Source organism: Macrobrachium nipponense, chromosome 18 (genome assembly GCF_015104395.2).
Source record: "Macrobrachium nipponense isolate FS-2020 chromosome 18, ASM1510439v2, whole genome shotgun sequence".
Classification (NCBI taxonomy): Eukaryota; Metazoa; Arthropoda; class Malacostraca; order Decapoda; family Palaemonidae; genus Macrobrachium; species Macrobrachium nipponense.
This window is the reverse complement of record NC_087211.1, coordinates 18,852,870-18,871,981: the sequence shown is the minus strand read 5'-3', so window position 1 is coordinate 18,871,981 and position 19,112 is coordinate 18,852,870. Positions and strand designations below refer to the sequence as shown.

General features: G+C 42.8%; 1 protein-coding gene across 1 annotated transcript in view; it reads right to left on the bottom strand.

The window, feature by feature from the left end:
- The window catches only part of LOC135196527 (zinc finger C3HC-type protein 1-like), a 200,191-nt gene that overhangs the window by 82,789 nt on the left and 98,290 nt on the right, over nt 1–19,112 (bottom strand). The window contains 4 exon segments of the mRNA XM_064223375.1: nt 1,360–1,381; nt 1,384–1,480; nt 9,103–9,855; nt 10,423–10,590. Of these exon segments, the coding sequence (XP_064079445.1) occupies nt 1,360–1,381; nt 1,384–1,480; nt 9,103–9,855; nt 10,423–10,590 (1,040 nt within the window).

Here is a 19,112-nt window from a genome sequence, read left to right as displayed (position 1 = left end):
GCATACATCTCTGTAAGAGAGAGAGAGAGAGAAAATTATTAGTTATTGTGTGATATCATTTAATCTTATTAAACTTACTAATACAGTATTGATCAATATTAATATTTTAAAATTAGTAAATCATTTTTGTATCATAAAAATGTATTTAGGCATGAAAATAGCATCAAAATACACTAATTAGTGATTTTTTATCGTCGGAAAATCCCGCGAATAGGCGAATTCACTGCAAATAATGGGTAGATATGGCCCAGAGAAAAATCTGCGATTCAGTGAGTCCGCGAATCCGGAGAACGCGAATACGGGGGCCCACTGAATATATATATAAATATTATATAAATAATATATAATTAAATACAGCATTGTGATTACACAGATACTAGAAAACAACTAAAAAATAACCATGAATTTGCTTATATAGGGGACTAGACCAACAAGGAAAAGCTCACAGCTGAAACTGCACAAAGATCATCCAGTGGAAATTCCACTAAAAAAGTCTTCAGCTGTAGTAAATCTCTTTTCGGGATAGATATATGAATATACGTAGTGCCATATGACAGAAACTAGTAAAACATCCTGATTACGATGATAGAGTCTTCAAATATTGTCAAAACTTCACTAAAACACCATCTTTAGGTGTCTTTTTTTTTCACAAGTAAAGTTTTACAACTTCAAATTCCTATGGCTCTGTTGATTTTGAACATGGAGTCATAATTATTTTTATCATTTGTTTCTGAAAGGTTCTAGTTTAGTTTCTGGCTTAGTTAAAACTATGTTTGCATTTAACCCATTTTACACTTGAATGAATAGTTCTCAATATTACTTACAAAGATGAGATTGATTTCAAAACATACCCTTAGCAACTTTCAAAATTTATAATTTCCCAAATTTGTTCATATTTTTATTTTATATAATATTCAATTTTTATTATGGCTGAATACATCTATGTTTCAGCAATTTTAATGTATAATCAACAAACTAAAATTATTTAATTAAGGTTACATTATAAAAATAAATATATAAAGGTCATAGGTCAAAGGTCCCTTCAGACAAAATAACTAAGAATGGACATTTCACTAATATGGAAATGCTGAGGATACAGAAAGTAAATATGTCAACATCACAACCATAATTCACAATTACAGAGTCTATATGCATTAGAATCTTTTATATTATAGATTCTGTTCCTATGAATAGTGGCTGTGATGTTGACATATTTGCTTGCTGTATCCTCAACATTTTCCATATTAGTGAAATGTCCATTCTTAATTGCTTGTCTTAAGGGACCCTGTGACTCATGAACTCTATATTTATAGCCATTAAAAGTATTCCAAATAGTTTCATTTAGTGCAAAAAGCATACCTGAGATATGAACCTTGACCTTGGACCAACCACATAAAACTAAAAGAACAGCTGTAATTTTTGCTTCGTCCTCCACTTCATCATTCTTGAGAAGGGCTTTGGTGATTTCATCATCTGTTGCCTGGAACAAAAAGGTAGAGTATTATAGTATTATTATCCTCATTATTTAGTTTAACAAAACAGATGAATCACATTTACTGATTCATAGGGATCTCACCCAATGGTTTGTTTGTTTGTATGGTGTTTTTACATTGCATAGAACCAGTGGTTATTCAGCAACGGGACCAATGGCTTTACGTGACTTCTGAACCACGTCAAGAGTGAACTTCTATCACCAGAAATACACATCTCTCACTCCTCAATGGAATGGCTGAGAATTGAACCTGCGACTGCCGAGGTGAGAAGCAAACACCAAACCAACCACGCCACTGAGGCGCTTCTCACCCAATGGGGTCCTTATTAAATGCAGAGATAAAGATAAAGGTAATGTTAAGAAGTTGGACAGCTAAATCAAATGATACTAAGGGTAATGGATGAAAAGTATCAGGCAGTAAAATAGAAAATACTGTACTGCATATGTATACAGTATAAAGAGCATTACAGTATGACATACATAAAGTAATGTAGCAAATAACATTTGATTGGTAATGAGCGAAAACACAGGTGATTCATCTACTTCAGAATAAAGGCTCCTTAAGTAAATAATAGTCAAACCAACAACTGCAATATCACGTATTATTTCCTTCCCTTTACAAAGTAGAAATTGTTTCAAAGAATATGAAATTTGAGCTTCAGTGGTTTTAAACAAGACTCAGATCCTTTGAAATTCAAACCTAAACGGTTATACAGTTTACAAAAAGTCCCACTTTCCTTTTAACTTCAGGAATGTTGAAGATAAAGCTTGTCCCTTGAAGTATTTGGTACTACGTACAGGCAAAACAACTAAATAAAAAATAAATAAAGGATTTTGACGTAGGAAAAATCTATTTCTGGGCGATTGGTTCGTGTCGTCCAGTGAAATAATCCTTTAGTTTATTATTTCTAAGGTAAATGAGCTAACAAATACCAGAGAAAAAACAAATCAAAGAAGATGTCAGTATAACTGACTCGCTCACCCAAAATAAAAGAAGGGTGTCGGTATGGTAACTGGGGCGAGTGAGACCACTACCAGGAACTTCTTGCCATTTAGAATTCTCTTATATAAAAATTCTCAATGAGAGAGCCGGTCCACAGGTCGAGGCGGCAACTACTACCACTACAACCTACGCCACGCCGATCACCGCGCCTCTGGTGGCCATCCTGAAGTTAGCAGGCAATCTTGGGCGGCAGGGCAGGGCAGTGGTGGGATTTCACTGGGCGACACAAACCAATCGCCCAGAAATAGATTTTTCCTACGTCAAAATCCTTTTTCTGGGCTCAGTTCGTGTCGCTGCGTGAAATAGTACAGTGTTCCCCCCATATTCGCGGACTCACACATTCGCGGATTTTTCTTTGGAATTCCTATCTAGAAATTATTCGCGGACGGGACTTCGCCCTATTCGCGGAATTTTCCGACGAAAATAATCACTAATTAGTGTATTTTGATGTTTATTTTCATGACTAAATACATTTTTATGATACAAAAATGATTTACTAATTTTCAAATATTAATTTTGATTAATACTGTATAATAAGGTTAATTAGTTTTAAATGATATCACATAATAAAAATAATAATTCTTTCTCTCTCTCTCTCTACTACAAAGATGTTTTTTTTTGTATGATAAATAAATGATTTACTATTTTCAAAACTTAAATTTAATTTATACAGCAATAATATCAATTCATTAAAGAAAATACCATAGTGAATTAGTAAGATTTTAGCTTATAAATTTAAAAAATTATGGAAGAACGAAGGAAATCCCAGTCAGATTCTTTCTCTAACTCAAGGTACTAAAACTCAGATATACGTATCAAGTTAAGTGACCGGAGGGGGAAGGAGCTGATTTGTGGCTGCCATCACGTGGGCATGAAATTTCCACCCCCCCCCCTCTCTCTCTCTCTCCCTCTCTCTCTCTCGTCTCTCTCATCGCTCTCTCTCTCTCTATTACTGAATGAGAGATTTTTATGGTACATATATGCGTAATAGGTTTATTAAATACTTTTTCAAATAAATAATAATAATAATAAATAATAATAACTGTAAATTGCAAAAATTATATGTGAAGTATTTTACAAATACTACAATAATCTCTCTCTCTCTCTCTCTCTCTCTCTCTTCTCTCTCTCTCTCTCTGATCGAAGCTGATGTATGTTTTTGGATGATGATTTACTAATTTTCAAATATCAATATTAATGTAAACATCAATAATATAAATTCATTAAAGAAAATACTAAAGTGAATTAGCAAGATTTTAGTTTATAAATAAAAAGAATTACGTAAGAAAAATGAAAGAAAATGCTCTTTACCCCGCACTCTCTCTCTGAACTCCAGTAGCAAGCCGAGTTGGCTGGGGTCCAACAACTGTGCTGCCATATCTCAGGATAATGTAAACTCTCTCTCTCTCTCTCTTTTACTGAGATGAGAGAATTTCTATGGTACATGTGTATGTTTATTAATATTTTTGCATAATAATAATAATAGTAATATAACTATATTCAAAATTCATATGTGATAGTATTTTAAAGAAGTACAATAATCTATCCACTTCACTCTTTTAAATAAGGACAACCCTCTCTCTCTCTCTCTCTCGTCTCTCTACTCTCCCTCTCTACCTCTCTCTCTCTCTCTCTCTCTCTCTCTCTCTCTGCTATTGGCTGTTTATATATTTCTAATGGTAAAATGTTTAAGATTACTTTAAAATTATATTAATAATACCAATTCAATGGTATATTTGATGTAGGATAATACTTTAAGTAGACATTTGGTATTTGTGATTTCACATTTCCATTGTTCCCTTGTAAAAAGAAAATGGATGTCTCAAATAGTAACAGTATGAAAGAAAACGTACATGACTGAATACTTATGGGGGGACTGAATTATTTTCACATACGTAACTAAGTCATTCAGTACGTACATAGTATGTATTTATGTATAAACATAAATGTAAGATTTACTTTAAAATAGTATTAATAATATTTCAAAGATTAATATGAACCATAATAGGATATTTTATGTATATTTGATGAAGGATGGTCTTTAAGGGATACTTTGGTATTTGCATGTTTAGGATAGGAGTTTATGAGCATTTTTAGAGGGGGGTTCCAAACATTCGCGGATTTTAACTATTCGCGGGGGGGTCTAGTACACATCCCCCGCGAATATGGGGGGACCACTGTACCAGAGAAATAGCACAAGATTGGAGAAAATACAAGAGGGTCTCAATAAAACTAAAAATTAAATCTACAGTACTATAATTTAAATAAAAGGTCATGGATATAAAATGATAACATCCAAGGAAACTTGTGAAAAAGCATATAGATTTACAAGTAAACATATCCAGTTAATCTCTAAATGTGAGATAAATCATAGTAATTATACCTTACAACTATGTAAAAATTATTACAAAATTCATATAAAATGTTACAAGGCATGAAAATATTATTATATGAGTGTGTGTAATGTTAACAATATAATAAGGGAACACACTCAATAAATTTCACATATACAATTATTGAAAATTTACAAAGTATCAAACCATTGTAAGATGAGAGTGTGTGACCCTAGCATAAAAATAAGGGAACCACACTCGTTAAGCTTATCTATATACAAACATTTGTGGGTGACCCTAGCAAAAAAATAAGGGACACACCACTAAGCCATTCATATAAGCAGCTAAGGCTAAAGGCGAAGTGTAGAGCAGTACGGTAGGATGGACGAAATGTTAAGTGAGGCAGGCAGAAAGGAGATCTGGATCTTCAACTATAACTACTGGGCAGAGTCAGGGGAAACTATGTTTCCCGCTGCCACTGCTGAAAATTTAAGAGATTCTAGGGACTTTAAATAGTGTCGCTTAAACACTGTCGGCGATTTCCATCCAGTATACTTTTTCAAATCATCAAAGTTCATGTGTTGGAAATAGTTAATTGAGGTAGCTACTGCCCTGACATCATGTACCTTAAGGAAAGATTCAGGGTTTGCTTGTTTAATAAAGTAGAGGATCTGTTGTCTTATGCCTTTAATCGATAAAGTGCCACCCTTTTCTCTCCTAAAGAGGGGACCCGAAGAGGAGGAGGATGTCCTAGACAGAAAGGGTCGTAAGGTCATTACTGGACAAAGAGAAGGGTCTTGAGGAAGAGGAATGACTCTCCAAGGTTCCCACCTCAATAATGGATCCTCATTTTTAGCTAAAAAGTTGCGATCCGGGGAGAGTAGAACTTCTCCTGAGGGGAGAAATTCTATATGTCCCGTATCTCTGGACAGAGCCGACAGTTCTGAAATTCTAGCTCCTGAAGCCAGGCTTAGCAAAAATAATGTTTTTCTTAAGAGCATTATAAACGAACAAGTTGAGTTGTCAGTATCTGAAGCCAATTTGAGGACATCATTCAAAAACCATGACAAAGAAGTAGGCCTTACAGAAGGTCTAAGTCTAGCACAAGCCTTGGGAATAGACGAAAAATAGAAATCTGTTAAGTCTATGTTAAAACCCATTTGAAAGATCTTCTTCAAGGCTGATTTATTTGTAGTAATAGTGCTAGCTGCTAACCCTTTTTCAAACAAGGACCTAAAAAAGGATATAGCTGAATTGATAGTCATGATTTTGATGTCTGATTCCTTCAGGAAAGATGCCAACTTTTTAAATGCAGCATCATACTGCCTCAAAGTTGAATCCCTTTTATCTGATTCCAGGAAAAGGATATTCTGGGGATCTATACCTGCATCTTTTTTAGCAGCAAATTTCATGAAGTCCATAAAGTTAGGGCTTTAAGAACTCCTGTTGAAGCGAACACAGTCTTCATTTGTACTGACTGAGAGAGTCTGGGATTGGGAATCCATTGGGGGCAAAGACCCAATTCCAGAAGCAGGGGATACCAATTGCTCTTCGGCCAGTCCGGTGCTACTAGTGCCACTTGTCCCTTGAAAGTCCTGAGTTTGTTCAGAACTTTCAGAAGAAGATTCACTGGAGGAAAGATGTAAATCTTCTTCCACTGGTTCCAGTCTATGGACAGAGCGTCTGTGGCATATGCCAGAGGGTCCAGGTTGGGAGCCACATAGCACGGAAGCTTGTGGTTCGCTTGAGAAGCGAAGAGATCGACTTGGAGACCTGGGACACTCCGGCGTATCCATTGAAACGAACTGTTGTCCAGAGACCATTCTGACTCCAAGGGAACTGACCGGGATAGAGCGTCTGCTATCACATTCCTTACTCCCGCCAAGTGGGTGGAAGAGAGGTGCCATTTGTACTTGTCCGCCAGGGAAAAGATGGCTATCATGACATGGTTTAGATGTCTTGATTTGGAACCTCCCCTGTTGATGCAGTGTACCACTACTGCGCTGTCCAGAACCAATTTTACATGAGAGTTCTTTGGTGGGAGGAGCCTCTTTAAGGTCAGGAACACTGCCATGGCTTCCAATACATTTATGTGAAGCTGGCGGAACTGTAGTGACCAAGTTCCCTGAACCTTCTTGAACTGATAATACCCTCCCCAGCCGCTTAATGACGCGTCTGTGTGGATAGTTATTACCGGAGGAGGATATTGAAGAGGTACCGACATGGACAGATTCTTCATCTGTGTCCAGGGACGCAGATGATTCCGAAGGATTTGCGGGATTGCTGACAACTTGTCCCGAGATCTGACATTTGCTCTTGAGCGCCAGATCCGGTTTATGTCTTTCAGTTTGGCTTTCATCAAGATGTTTGTTACTGAGGCAAACTGCAGAGAACCTAGGATCCTTTCCTGGTTTCTCCTTGAAGCATATTTGTACTTTAGAAATTGCTTTACTGACTTCATTATTTCCTTCCTCTTGGCTATTGGAATTGACAGATTGTGGGAGGATAAATCCCATTGGATGCCTAGCCATTGAAATCGGGACTCCGGAGTGAGTCTTGATTTTCCCTTGTTTATCTGGAACCCCAGATATTCCAGGAACTGAATTACTTTCTTTGTGGCTTTTCGGCATTCCTCGACAGTTGGCGCCCAGATCAACCAATCATCGAGGTATGCTACTACCATTATCCCTTGCGACGACTACTTCCGCTAATTTCGTGAATACCCTGGGAGCTACGTTCAGTCCGAAGGGCATCACTTTGAATGAGAATGTCTGGTACCCTAGCTTGAAGCCTAGATAAGGGCGAAAGTGTCTCGCTATTGGGATATGATAGTATGTGTCTGTAAGATCGATAGAGGTGGTGACGGCCCCACGGGGAAGTAAGGTCCGTACCTGCGAGATGGTCAGCATTTTGAACTTGTCGCAGCGAATGGATAAGTTTAACTGGGACAAGTCTAAGATTACTCTTCTTTTTAATGAGCCTTTCTTTGGCACGCTGAACAAGCGACCTTGAAATTTTAAATGCTTGACTCTCGATATTGCTCCTTTCTGAAGGAGTTCCTCCGCATAATCTGTCAATTCCTTCGATGGAAGTTGAAGGAATGGTCTGAGTGGAGGGGGGGCCCTTGATCCAACTCCAACCCAAACCTTTTGACACAATACTTTGTGCCCATTTGCTGAACCCCCACCGATGCCGGAAGAAACAGCCTCCCTCCTACCTTGGGGATCTCACTGCTGCTGTGCTGGGTGAGCTCCACGGCCTCCACGGAAGTGTTTCCCTCTGTTGATAACTCTGCCTGATCCTCTCTGACGAAACGCTCCTCTGGCTCTACTTCCCCTGGCAAACCGGTTGAAGTGCTGAAAGGCCTGGCCTTCATACACTTGGTTGAACGCCGGGGAGACAGCGTAAGAGGTGGATGGCTGAGCCTGAGGTGAGATCGGGAGGATAGGTTGAGTTTGGCTCTTCGACGTGGCAGTTTGTCCTGGTTGGGTGACTGGGACAGCTGAGACCGCCTGAACAAAGTGCTGAGGTTTCTTCTGATAGGGTTTGAAACCTCTTTGACTTTTTCAGTTTCTTACCTGAAGCAGACGAGTCCTGCTTTCTCTTAGCGGAGAGGCCCCAACGATCTTTGAGACTCTGGTTGAGTCTCGTAGCCTCGTTTTGGACCTCTTTGACCGCTGACTCCGGGAAGAGGTCCGCCCCCCAGATGTTGGAGGAAAGCAACTTATTTGGCTCATGCTGAATAGTTGCTTCCTGGAGGACATGCTTTCTGCAGTTGACTCTCGCAACCACAAACTCATACAAGTCCGATTGGACTGTATAAGTTTGTGATTTAGTTAAAAGCTGAAGAGCGGTTCCGATGCATAGGAAAGGGCCGCTACTTCTGTCATAACCATTGTGTTAAGAGTTCTTGCCAGCCTGGACCTTGCCTCGAATTCTGTTTGAATGAGGTTGTCCAGAAGTCTTGGGAGTTTTTCACCGAACTGATCCACAGCGCAGTCCGGTTTAAACTTTCCCACTGTGAAGGTGGCTGGCAAGTCCTACCACATATCGCCAAACGAAGGGAACAAAGGTGATGTGGGATCTGCCTCCCTCAGCTGCGGCAAAGGATCTCCTTTTAAGCCTGCTTGTATGGTGACGCTGGCAATCTTCGTTAGGAAAGGAAGTGGTGCTTCCTCTTCCGTCGTGAAGATTGTGAATGGGCTTTTAAAGGCTTGAAGCCTGGTGTTAATGCAGTCCCATTCTTCGAGACAGCGGAGCCATTCCCTCTGTGCCTGATCCCTAGAATAGAGAACTGTCTCCTTCGGGATCTTGTCCTCCCTATTCAATGCCGACTCCGTCAGCCTGGCATAGCCAATGAATGGAGGCTGCAAATTTTCAGTGTAGAACTCGAAGTCTTCAATCCTTCGAGTTCCACACTCCGGGATGGAGATGAGACCATCTTGGAAAGGAGCAAAAGACGCTACTCTCCAAGGGTTGCTCATGGAGAATGGTGAGAGGGAATCATGTGGAGGGAGCTGGAGGAGACCGGCACTAGGTGCTGGAGTAGCAGCTTGCGGAGCCTGATTGAAGCCTGACAGGTTCTCCTCTTGCGGGGACATCCTGTCCGACAGCTGGGTAAACATCTGCTCCATACTGGATCTCAAAGATCCTACTAGATCTCCCACCTGCTGCATCATTCCGGCGGAAAATGCAGCAGGATCAAAGCCAGGTACTGGCGCAGAAGCAGATGGGGTACCCAAAGGAACTACCTTAGAGGACGGAGAGACCACCGACTCCGCCGGAGTACGGGATCTCTCTTTGGAGGACTTGCTCCTCGACCCTTTAGGAAGTGAAGCCGAAGAAGAGGATGCTTTCACTTTCTCTGCTCTGGGGTGAGAAGCTGGAGACTTATGAGTTGAAGACGCCGAAGAAGTCTTTTTAGACGACGACGTCTTACTTAGGGTTTTCTGTGCCCTGTGGCCTTTCACCTTGGGAACCACAGAGGCGTCGGGTGCACTATACGGGAGCTCCGCCCCCGTAAAGCCCTGGAAGGAAGAAGAAGAAGGAACAGAAGAAGATCCAGAAACGCCCAAGGGAAGCCCTTGAGCGTCCAACATACCTACCTCAACCAACAAGTCATCCACACCTACCATAGGCTCTACATTAATGTCTAACGTGGCGACTTCCGCCGAGATATCCTGGCCTGGTCCTTCCTTCATGCATTGAGCCACCTGACGTTGAATCGTCGCAATCGTCGAGGCAGCCTCAGTAGGGTCGACGTACCCCGCCGACTTGCCTCCGGGAAACAACAGGACAGCCAGCCTCTTCTCCAAGATGTAGGGCTGTCCTTTAGCGGCGTTTTTCCTGAATCCGCCGACCCAAGCTCTCAGGGTTGCGAGAGCGGTCTCCCTGACTGCGGCAGCCTGAAGGAGAGGGCGATTATTAGAACTTAAGGCTAAAGGTGAACCCTAACCCTTAGACTAAATTAAGCTTAAGTTTAACAATATATCAGAACTTCTACTGTATAAAGGTATCACTATACCAAGGGGAACTTAAGCTTAAACATATATCAGAACTCATATTGTATGAATGCTGATGAGAAAAGTACTTACCCCATCCAAAAACTGACTCACAAGCTCGTAGCAGATCGAACAAGCTTCATGGAGCCAGACCTGCAGATCGCCATGGCTGGTGGAGCAGGGAGCATGAGTCCTGCAGACCTCGTGCCCGCAGGGGTCCTGCAACACGGCGTTACAGCCGGGGTGCTCGCAGTTGGTAGCCTGTAAGTGGAAATATACATGAGTATCAAGATTACACTCACAGGGCTACTCTAGTACTTCGCCGCATGCCGGAGATTAATAAAATTTCGGGCATAACCCCTCCCCTGAGAACCTTATGAGATAAATAGGTGATACAATAACTCCGGTGTAAGCCGGAGGAGGAAATTTCGTAAACCAGAGGTAAAATATATAGATATATGGTATATAACTATAAAAGAAATTTCCAATAAAGGGCAGGGGAGGGACCCAAGCTTAAGATAAAATACTAAACTAACTTAAGCATAACTAAAAATAAAATCGGAGGACGACTCCAAAGCTCGGCGCTGTCCAACGCTGCCGGCAGAATGCCCTAGGGGCACACGCCGGAGACGAAGGAACGATGGAAAGCTAAGGACCAACTGAAAACATATCCACTCCATTGGTTGGCGGAGCCTACCACGCCCCCCTCCCATAACCGATGGGACACCGGGGAAGACGAGGCAGAGGCCCGCCGTCACAGGGGGGGGAAAAAGCGAGGAGGGAAGAAATCAGTTCCTGTGTACACAGCGGGACGCCGGAGCAACCAGGGAGGGGGGAGGCCAACCCCCAAACCCTCGCCACACCGAGGTACCACAGAGCACAAGGGAGAACAAGGTCACTCCCAGCCTAACAGTCTGTCCAGACTCCCCTACTCCCTCCGCGTAGGGAGAGAGGGAGCCAGGCCCGGATGGAGCGAGCGAGAACAGACAACCCTCCCTCCTACTCTATGGTGAGAGGAGGAGGGGGGGAAGCGACTGGGGCGGGCGTCTAGCCGTACCGCGATCACGAGTGGACCAAGGTACGATAACACAACACAACCGACTGGATCGGACGCCAAGGGTCTAATGCAACCAAACTGACCAGGATGGAGCAACAATACATGATGCAACAAAACTGATAATAAAGGATGCAACAAAACTGTAACTAACGTGGACCAAAGGACCACTGAGACCCAGGCTACAAGGCTAGACGCCCTAGGCTAACCAAAATAAAACTATACATCGATAAAAGAAAGTAGGGGAAAAAACAATGAGTGAAAAGAAAGGACGTCCAGGAGTGCACGACTGACTCGGAAGAAAGTCTATCACTCAGAGCTGGCCTAAGCCGAAAAGGAGAGCAATGGCTAGGGTCTGGACAAGGAACACTCGAATGCCTACGTTAGGTAGAGAGAGACATGCATGCATGACCTAACACCAGGGGTAGGCTACATCCCTAAAACGATGTAAAAAGCACACGGCATAAAATGAATAATAGGACTAGAGCCACACGTGAATAAATGAAAAGGAAAGTTTCCAGGTATGGGGGACCGAGAACCTAACCGAACATGAGGCGGGACAATGCCGCCATGCTCCAGACCGGGAACCCGTATTTATACCTAAAAAACGGCAAATACAGGCACCTGGATGGAACGAAACTAAATCCAAACCTTTACAGGGCACTTAACTTAGCTGCTGCAATCGCTGCACGTTCCATCACGAAAAAGGGGAAAAGATAAATCCACAATTCACAGAGCGAAAGAAAACACGTTTGGTTATACGTCCGCTAACTGAAAGGATGGCCACCAGAGGCGTGGTGATCGGCGTGGCGTGGGTTGTAGTGGTAGTAGTTGCCACCTCGACCTGTGGACCGGCTCTCTCGTTGAGAATTTTGATATAGGAGAATTCTAAATGGCAAGAAGTTCGTGGTAGTGGTCTCACTCGCCCCAGTTACCATACCGACACCCTTCTTTTATTTTGGGTGAGCGAGTCAGTTATACTGACATCTTCTTTGATTTGTTTTTTCTCTGGTATTTGTTAGCTCATTTACCTTAGAAATAATAAACTAAGGATTATTTCACGCAGCGACACAAACTGAGCCCAGAAAAATAAATAACTTGGACCTTTTTGTACTACCAATTTGTGGCAGCTGGGTCATTTAATATAAATGACCCAATACCATATTCAAATACCATACACACTGTGGAAAACTAAAAAACAATCTTAGTGTATATTCCCAAGGTAAACTCAGGTTACCTATAGGTAAACATTAGTTTCATTAGTTTTTTTCCATTTTTTTTACAAGACATTTAACACAATGCCTCTCCTTCAACCAATTTTCTTGTTCTTTGCATTCCAACTTTAAACTTCCAAATCATTCATTACTAAGTTCCTCAAACTGATATGAAAACACAAAGCTTCTTTTAAAGTTTTTTTTGTCTAGAATGGTATACCAGCTGCACCATTCTGTTCTGGTTACTTATGAAATCTTGCAGATTACTAATATTTCAACTTCATAACAAGCATCTTTACTTATTTACCATAATTTTTTGGATCTTCATACTAATGTTGGTCCTTCTAATTCCAAATCTACTGCATTTTTACTGTTCCTCATCCTTCTCTTCATATTGGAACAATCTTAATTTTTGTGGTCTCTGTCCGTTCTCCAGCTGTTGGACATCTCACCATTTCCAATTTCCTCATTTGACCAAATGCCCCGACAAGCTAACCACAGTACTTCAATCATAAATCTTCATAATCTTTAGTCACATCTCTTCAAAATCTTACTATAATAGGAATTATGTCTGTCCGTCGGTCTGTCATTCAATCACGGCCAAACGGCTGGTCTGAAAGGCATGAAACTTGGCAGGGTTATAGTGAGGACCACTAAGATGGTTTATAATGGGGTTTCAAGCAACAAAAGGCACCAATGGTGACAGGGCGTCTTCCCCGAAGCTGGGCTGTTTCAGCCCGTAGACTTAACAATGTTTTGATTTTATCATATCCAATTTTTAATATACATAGTAAATAATATGACTTTCGATTTTTGGTATACATACTAAATATGACTTACGATAGAATACTGTGGGGGTAAAACATCAATGGCACCAAAGGGGGTCAGGGTTGGGCAGGGTGTGACAGAGAGAGAATGAAAGGGTGAGGAAGTGAGAGAGGGAGAGTAGAGGGGGTATTAGGGAGAAGAAAGAGGGTAAGAAACACAGAAGGTTGGAGAGAGAGAGAGAGAGAGAGAGAGAGAGAGAGAGAGAGAGAGAGAGAGAGAGAGAGAGAGAGAGAGAGAGGATTTATCAGTTGCCATTCAGTTAACCCCGGGCAGTTCAGTACTGTATCCTTAATTTTCTTTGGAAGTACTTAGAATTCTGCTACATATACTGCAGGTCACACAGATGTATCACAAATTTTTTTAAAATTTCCAAATGGGATATTCTTATTTGTCAGTAATCTAGTAATCTATTCTTCTACAACATGGCTGTTGCTACCTCTTCCAAGTCTATCCTTCCATCATGCCTTGTGCTTATTAAAAATCTCTTAAATCCTTTCATATTTTGCAATGCAAAGCATCTCTTAAAACACAACCTACTACATTTAATACAAGGTGCCGAGTTTACTCAAGACCCTTACACAGTACTATGGCGGCACACTCTATGGCAGACAATACAACATGTGAATGCCACTGCCAAGGATTACTTCCTATGAATTATAAGCTTAATTCAGTGGAGCTTCAGTTTTCGAACACCCTGATTTTTGTAGACTCTTTCCAACGAAATTTTGTCTAGGGTTTTGTACGTTTCGTTGGATTTTGTACACTCGGAAAGGCTCCTTCCAGGGCCCACCGTGTGACTAGGCCCGTACAGAGCACCCAAACAAGCATCCTGTGTTCTCTTGTGGCCCATTCTGCTCTTGTGTTTGTTGTTTTTTGTGCCTTTATTAATTTAATAGAGTGCAACTACTTAATAAGAAACTTCCAAGTGCCAGCTCTTCCATAAAAATGGCAAGAAACATTATACAATTTAAGAAAGAACTCATAGCAAAGTGTTGGAGGGTGGTTGCATGCTGATCACAGTAAGAAAATGCCTACAAGTGCTGCTGTTAGTAAACTTAAGGGCAGCAGAGGTTGCTTTGAAAAATTCAGAAAGAGAACAGGCATACATAATGTGCCTATTTCTGTGATTACGGACACGCTTGCATATGGGAGTGATGTAAAAGATTTTGTGGGGAATTATCATCCCAACAAAGATGTTGTAATCTATGTCTCCAACAACTTTAATGACAATGCTGTGTTCCACTTCAACAAATTTTAAGAAGACACAAGACACAAATGTCTCTGGATAGCTTTGTTGGGTGACAGGGGTCCTGTGACTCTCAAGCTGTTCATATTGCCCAGTGACTCTCAAGCTGTTCTTATTGCCAGTAAAAAAACTGAAGAAGGGAAGTAACCCCAGATAGTGCCAGTAAAAAATGAAAAGAAGTAACCCCAGATAGGTCCTTGATACCTGAAATCTTTCTGGAGAGGAATTCCCCTTGCAAACAATTACCTCTCTTCCTCCTCCTCCTCCCCTTCTATCCATCTTCCAAATGCTAACAAGAGTCTTCCATAAAGATAAGAGTGATGTCGAATGTTCATTATTCCTGTCATCATTTATTTACATATAACTGAAATTAAACCTTAAACGCCGAGCCAGTATTTCCGAAAGTGTCTCCCGTATGCCGACGGCGTTTGTGAGTGAGTGCCGAAGCGGAAAAAACGTTTTTTATGCATGACACTTACCTGGCAGGTATATATATAGCTTATCCTCTTGTCGCACTGGCAGAATTTCAAAACTCGCGGCAACCGCTAGTACACTGGTAGTTCAGGTGATCGCCACTCCGTTCCCGTGGCGCTGGTGCTCGGAACCATTCCCGTTTTCCTCAGATTTTCTCTGCCAGCCGAACCGGCAACATCGTTGAAGGTTCTCTGATAGAATTTCCTGCTCGTTGACTGACTCTTTGGATATTGGTATCGTATTCGGAAAGTTAGCTTGGCAATCGCAATTGATCTTGCATTAGTATGTCTGATTCAGGGAGTATGTTTAGAGTTTGTGTGAAAGAAGGGTGTAAAGTGAGACTGCCGAAATCATCGGTAGATCCCCATACTGTATGTAAGAAGTGTCGAGAGTTTGTGTGTACGTGGGAGAATAGGTGCAATGAATGTGAAAGTATAAATGAGAAAGAGTGGAAGACTCTTGTGAAGTATGTTGAAAGACTGGAAAAAGACCGAGTGAGAAGATCAGTGTCTAGAAGTGAGAGATCTGGTTCTTCGGGTAAACCTTTGAATGATTCTATTTCTGTGTCTTCTCCAGCTCATTCACATGTAGATTTAGTAGCACCTTCCCCCCAGGTTTCTCCTGCGCCCGTTGCTGTATCTGAGGACACTACTGACCCGCATATTGTGAAAGTGTTCGCTGCCCTGGCTTCCATGGGTGATCAGATCAAGCGATTAACGGATAAAGTGGAAGTGATTAATGTTGGTGACAGTGTAGTGGAGGGGGCGCCTGATCGTCCCTCTCGTGCTCCTAGACCTAGACCTCTGTCAAGCTCCCAGACCCAAGGGAGAAGGCATGTCGAAAGTTGAAGGGAGGCGAGAGGGGTTTACTCACGATCAGTCGTCCCTTCAGGCAGTCCTGTTGTTACGTCCCAGGCTGCAGCAGTACGCCAGAGAAAAGGCGTGACTGGGAAGTGCGTTTATTCTTCTGATAGTTCGGCTTCAGGAAGGAAGAGACGTTTTTTGGAAGAATCGCGTCCTCTCAAGAGATCGTACATGCCGACGTCGTCCCAGGATGAAAGAGTTTACGAACAAGAGGGTTGGAGTAGCCCTAAGTCTTTTCGTCGGAAGATGAGGACGCAATCCCTATCAAAAGGAAGAAGATTTTTCGTCCTTTAGACGTGGCTAACCGTGAGATGGGCGGTTATTCTCCTAATAGAGAAACTTCGCTTCGTAGACTTCAAGATCGCTCACCTATCCGTAGCAGCCCAGTGCGTCCTCGTTCTCCGCCTCATCAGGAGTCTCGTCAGGAAGCGGAAACTAAGGAAGTGTTACGAGATATGCAGGAGAGATTAGCAGTCCTTGTTAGATCCTGGGAAAGACCCGAACAACCTTCGGTTAGACGTAAGGACGCTTCTCTTCCTGTTAAGTCCTCCAAGAGGACGCAGGATAAACCTTTGCCTCCGCTTTCTCAGGCGGCATTGTCTCGTAATCCAGGACGCAGTGTGTCCTATAGGAGGGACGTTTCTCCTACGCTGCAGGACGCAGGACGCAAGAGAAAGAATGATGGACGCATGGTGGACGTAGCAATTGCAGTGGACGCAGGACGCAGGCGGCAGCGCGCTGATCCGTCTTCTTCCCGACAAGACGCGGAAGTGCTTAGTAAGGAGGCACTTGCTCATTCGCTTCCCAGACAAGCTTTGGGAAAGGAACCCGATATGGATTGTTTTCAAGATCTGGAATTCCAGGATATTTCTTCTCAAGAGGAAGACTTAGTTGATTTTTCGGAAGAGGACAAGAATGTGGAAGCTCCTTCCTCGGATTATAAGAAGCTAACTGAGTGCCTTCTTTCGTTGTTTGAAGGAGATTTTCAACCTTCTGCTCCTTTATCTCCGCTGTCTCAATTCTCCAAGACGAAAGCTCCCAAGAAAACTACTTTCTTGAAAATGACGCTGTCGATCACAGCTAAGAAAGCCCTTCAACGCATCAATGATTGGTTGAAGGAGAAGAGAGAAGGGGGGAAAACTTCATTCGCATTTCCGCCGGCCAAGTTAGCTTCGAAGTCTGGTGTGTGGTATGCTACGGGGGAAAGTCTTGGCCTGGGAGTTCCTGCCTCCTCCCAGGGGGACATTTCTAATATCATGGATAGTTCCCGTAGGCATGCCCTACACGCAGCCAAGGTGTGGTGGACCTCATCAGAGTTCAATCATTTGCTGAAGGGCATTTATCGGACTTTTGAAGTCTTTAATTTCCTCGATTGGTCGTTGGGGGCCTTGGCACATACTCTAGAGATTGAAGAACCTTCTGATTTGGATTTACCCAGAAGCATTATGTCCTGTATGGACAAAGCCTTGAGGGATGGAGCTAATGAGCTTTCTTCACTTTTCACGGCAGGTGTGCTGAAGAAAAGATCTCTTTTGTGCTCTTTCGCTGCTAAAGGAGTATCGAACGCACAAAAGTCGGAGCTGATGTTCTCCCCACTTTCAGGACAGCTCTTTCCTTTGGACATCATTAAGGATATCGCACTTTCCCTTACACAGAAGGCTACACAGGACCTGCTGACTTCTTCAGTGAGGAAGTATTTGCCGACAAAGGTGGTTAAGAAGACACCGAAGGAAGCAAGGACAGCACAGCAGCCCTTTCAGGGTAGGACTTTTTCCCGACCAGCCTTTAGAGGGAAACAGAGTCCCTGCCAAAAGAGGTTCGAAAACCTCAACCAAACAATGAGTTCGAAGTCCTCCAGACGTGTGTTGGGGCCAGACTTCTGGGAAGTCTTGCAAAGCAGGGGAGCGGATCCTTGGTCTGTAAGTGTAGCGAAGGAAGGTTACAAGATCCCCTTCCTAAAGAAACCACCTCTCGCTACAGCTCCGAGAGCCCTAGGGGCTCATTACATCGATTTAGAGAAGAGAGAGGCTCTTTGGCATCAGGTTGTCAGCATGTTAGAGAAAGGAGCCATAGAACCTGTTCTGGATCACGAGTCCCCAGGTTTTTACAACCGTCTTTTTCTGGTACCGAAGTCTTCAGGAGGTTGGAGGCCAGTACTGGACGTAAGTCATCTAAACTTGTTCGTAGAAAAGACCAAGTTTACGATGGAGACGAACGATTCAGTGCTGGCAGCGGTACGTCCAGGGGACTGGATGGTGACGCTGGACCTTCAGGATGCGTATTTCCATATTCCGATTCATCCAAGGTCCAGAAAATATTTGAGATTCGTGATCCAGGACAAGATTTATCAATTCAGAGCCCTTTGCTTTGGTCTTTGCACGGCACCTCAGGTCTTTACAAGGATGATGGCGAATGTGGCGAAGTGGCTTCATCTGTTAGGTGTCAGTCTCTCCCTCTACTTGGACGATTGGCTCATAAGAGCACAATCGAAGCAGCAATGTCTGGAGGACATGGACCTCACATTAGAATTAACAAAGCAGTTGGGTTTGATGGTGAACCTGAAAAAGTCACATCTGATCCCCACACAGGAGCTAGTTTATTTGGGGATTCTGATATCCTAGTGACTTTTCGGGCTTTTCCGTCCCCCGAAAGGCAGACCATGTGCCTTCGGAAAGTGCAAGAATTCCTAGCGAAAGACCAATGCTCGGCGAGAGAGTGGATGAACTTGCTGGGGACACTCTCTTCGCTAGAGCGGTTCATTTCCCTAGGGAGACTTCACATGAGGCCCTTACAGTTCTTTCTGAATGAAGTCTGGCCAAGAAAATCATAACCAGATTCCTTCCTGTTTCCAATTCCTATAAAGATAAAGGAGGAATTAAAGTGGTGGCTAGCCCCGGGAAGGTTAGCAGAGGGTACATCACTCCAGCAGAGGAACCCAGACCTGATATTATTTTCCGACGCGTCAGACGCAGGCTGGGGAGCGACGCTGGGCCCTCGAGAGGAGTCAGGCCTTTGGAACGAAGAGCAAAAAGCTTGGCACATAAACAGGAAGGAACTGATGGCGATTTTCTTGGCTCTGAAAGCGTTCAGACCGTGGATCAGCG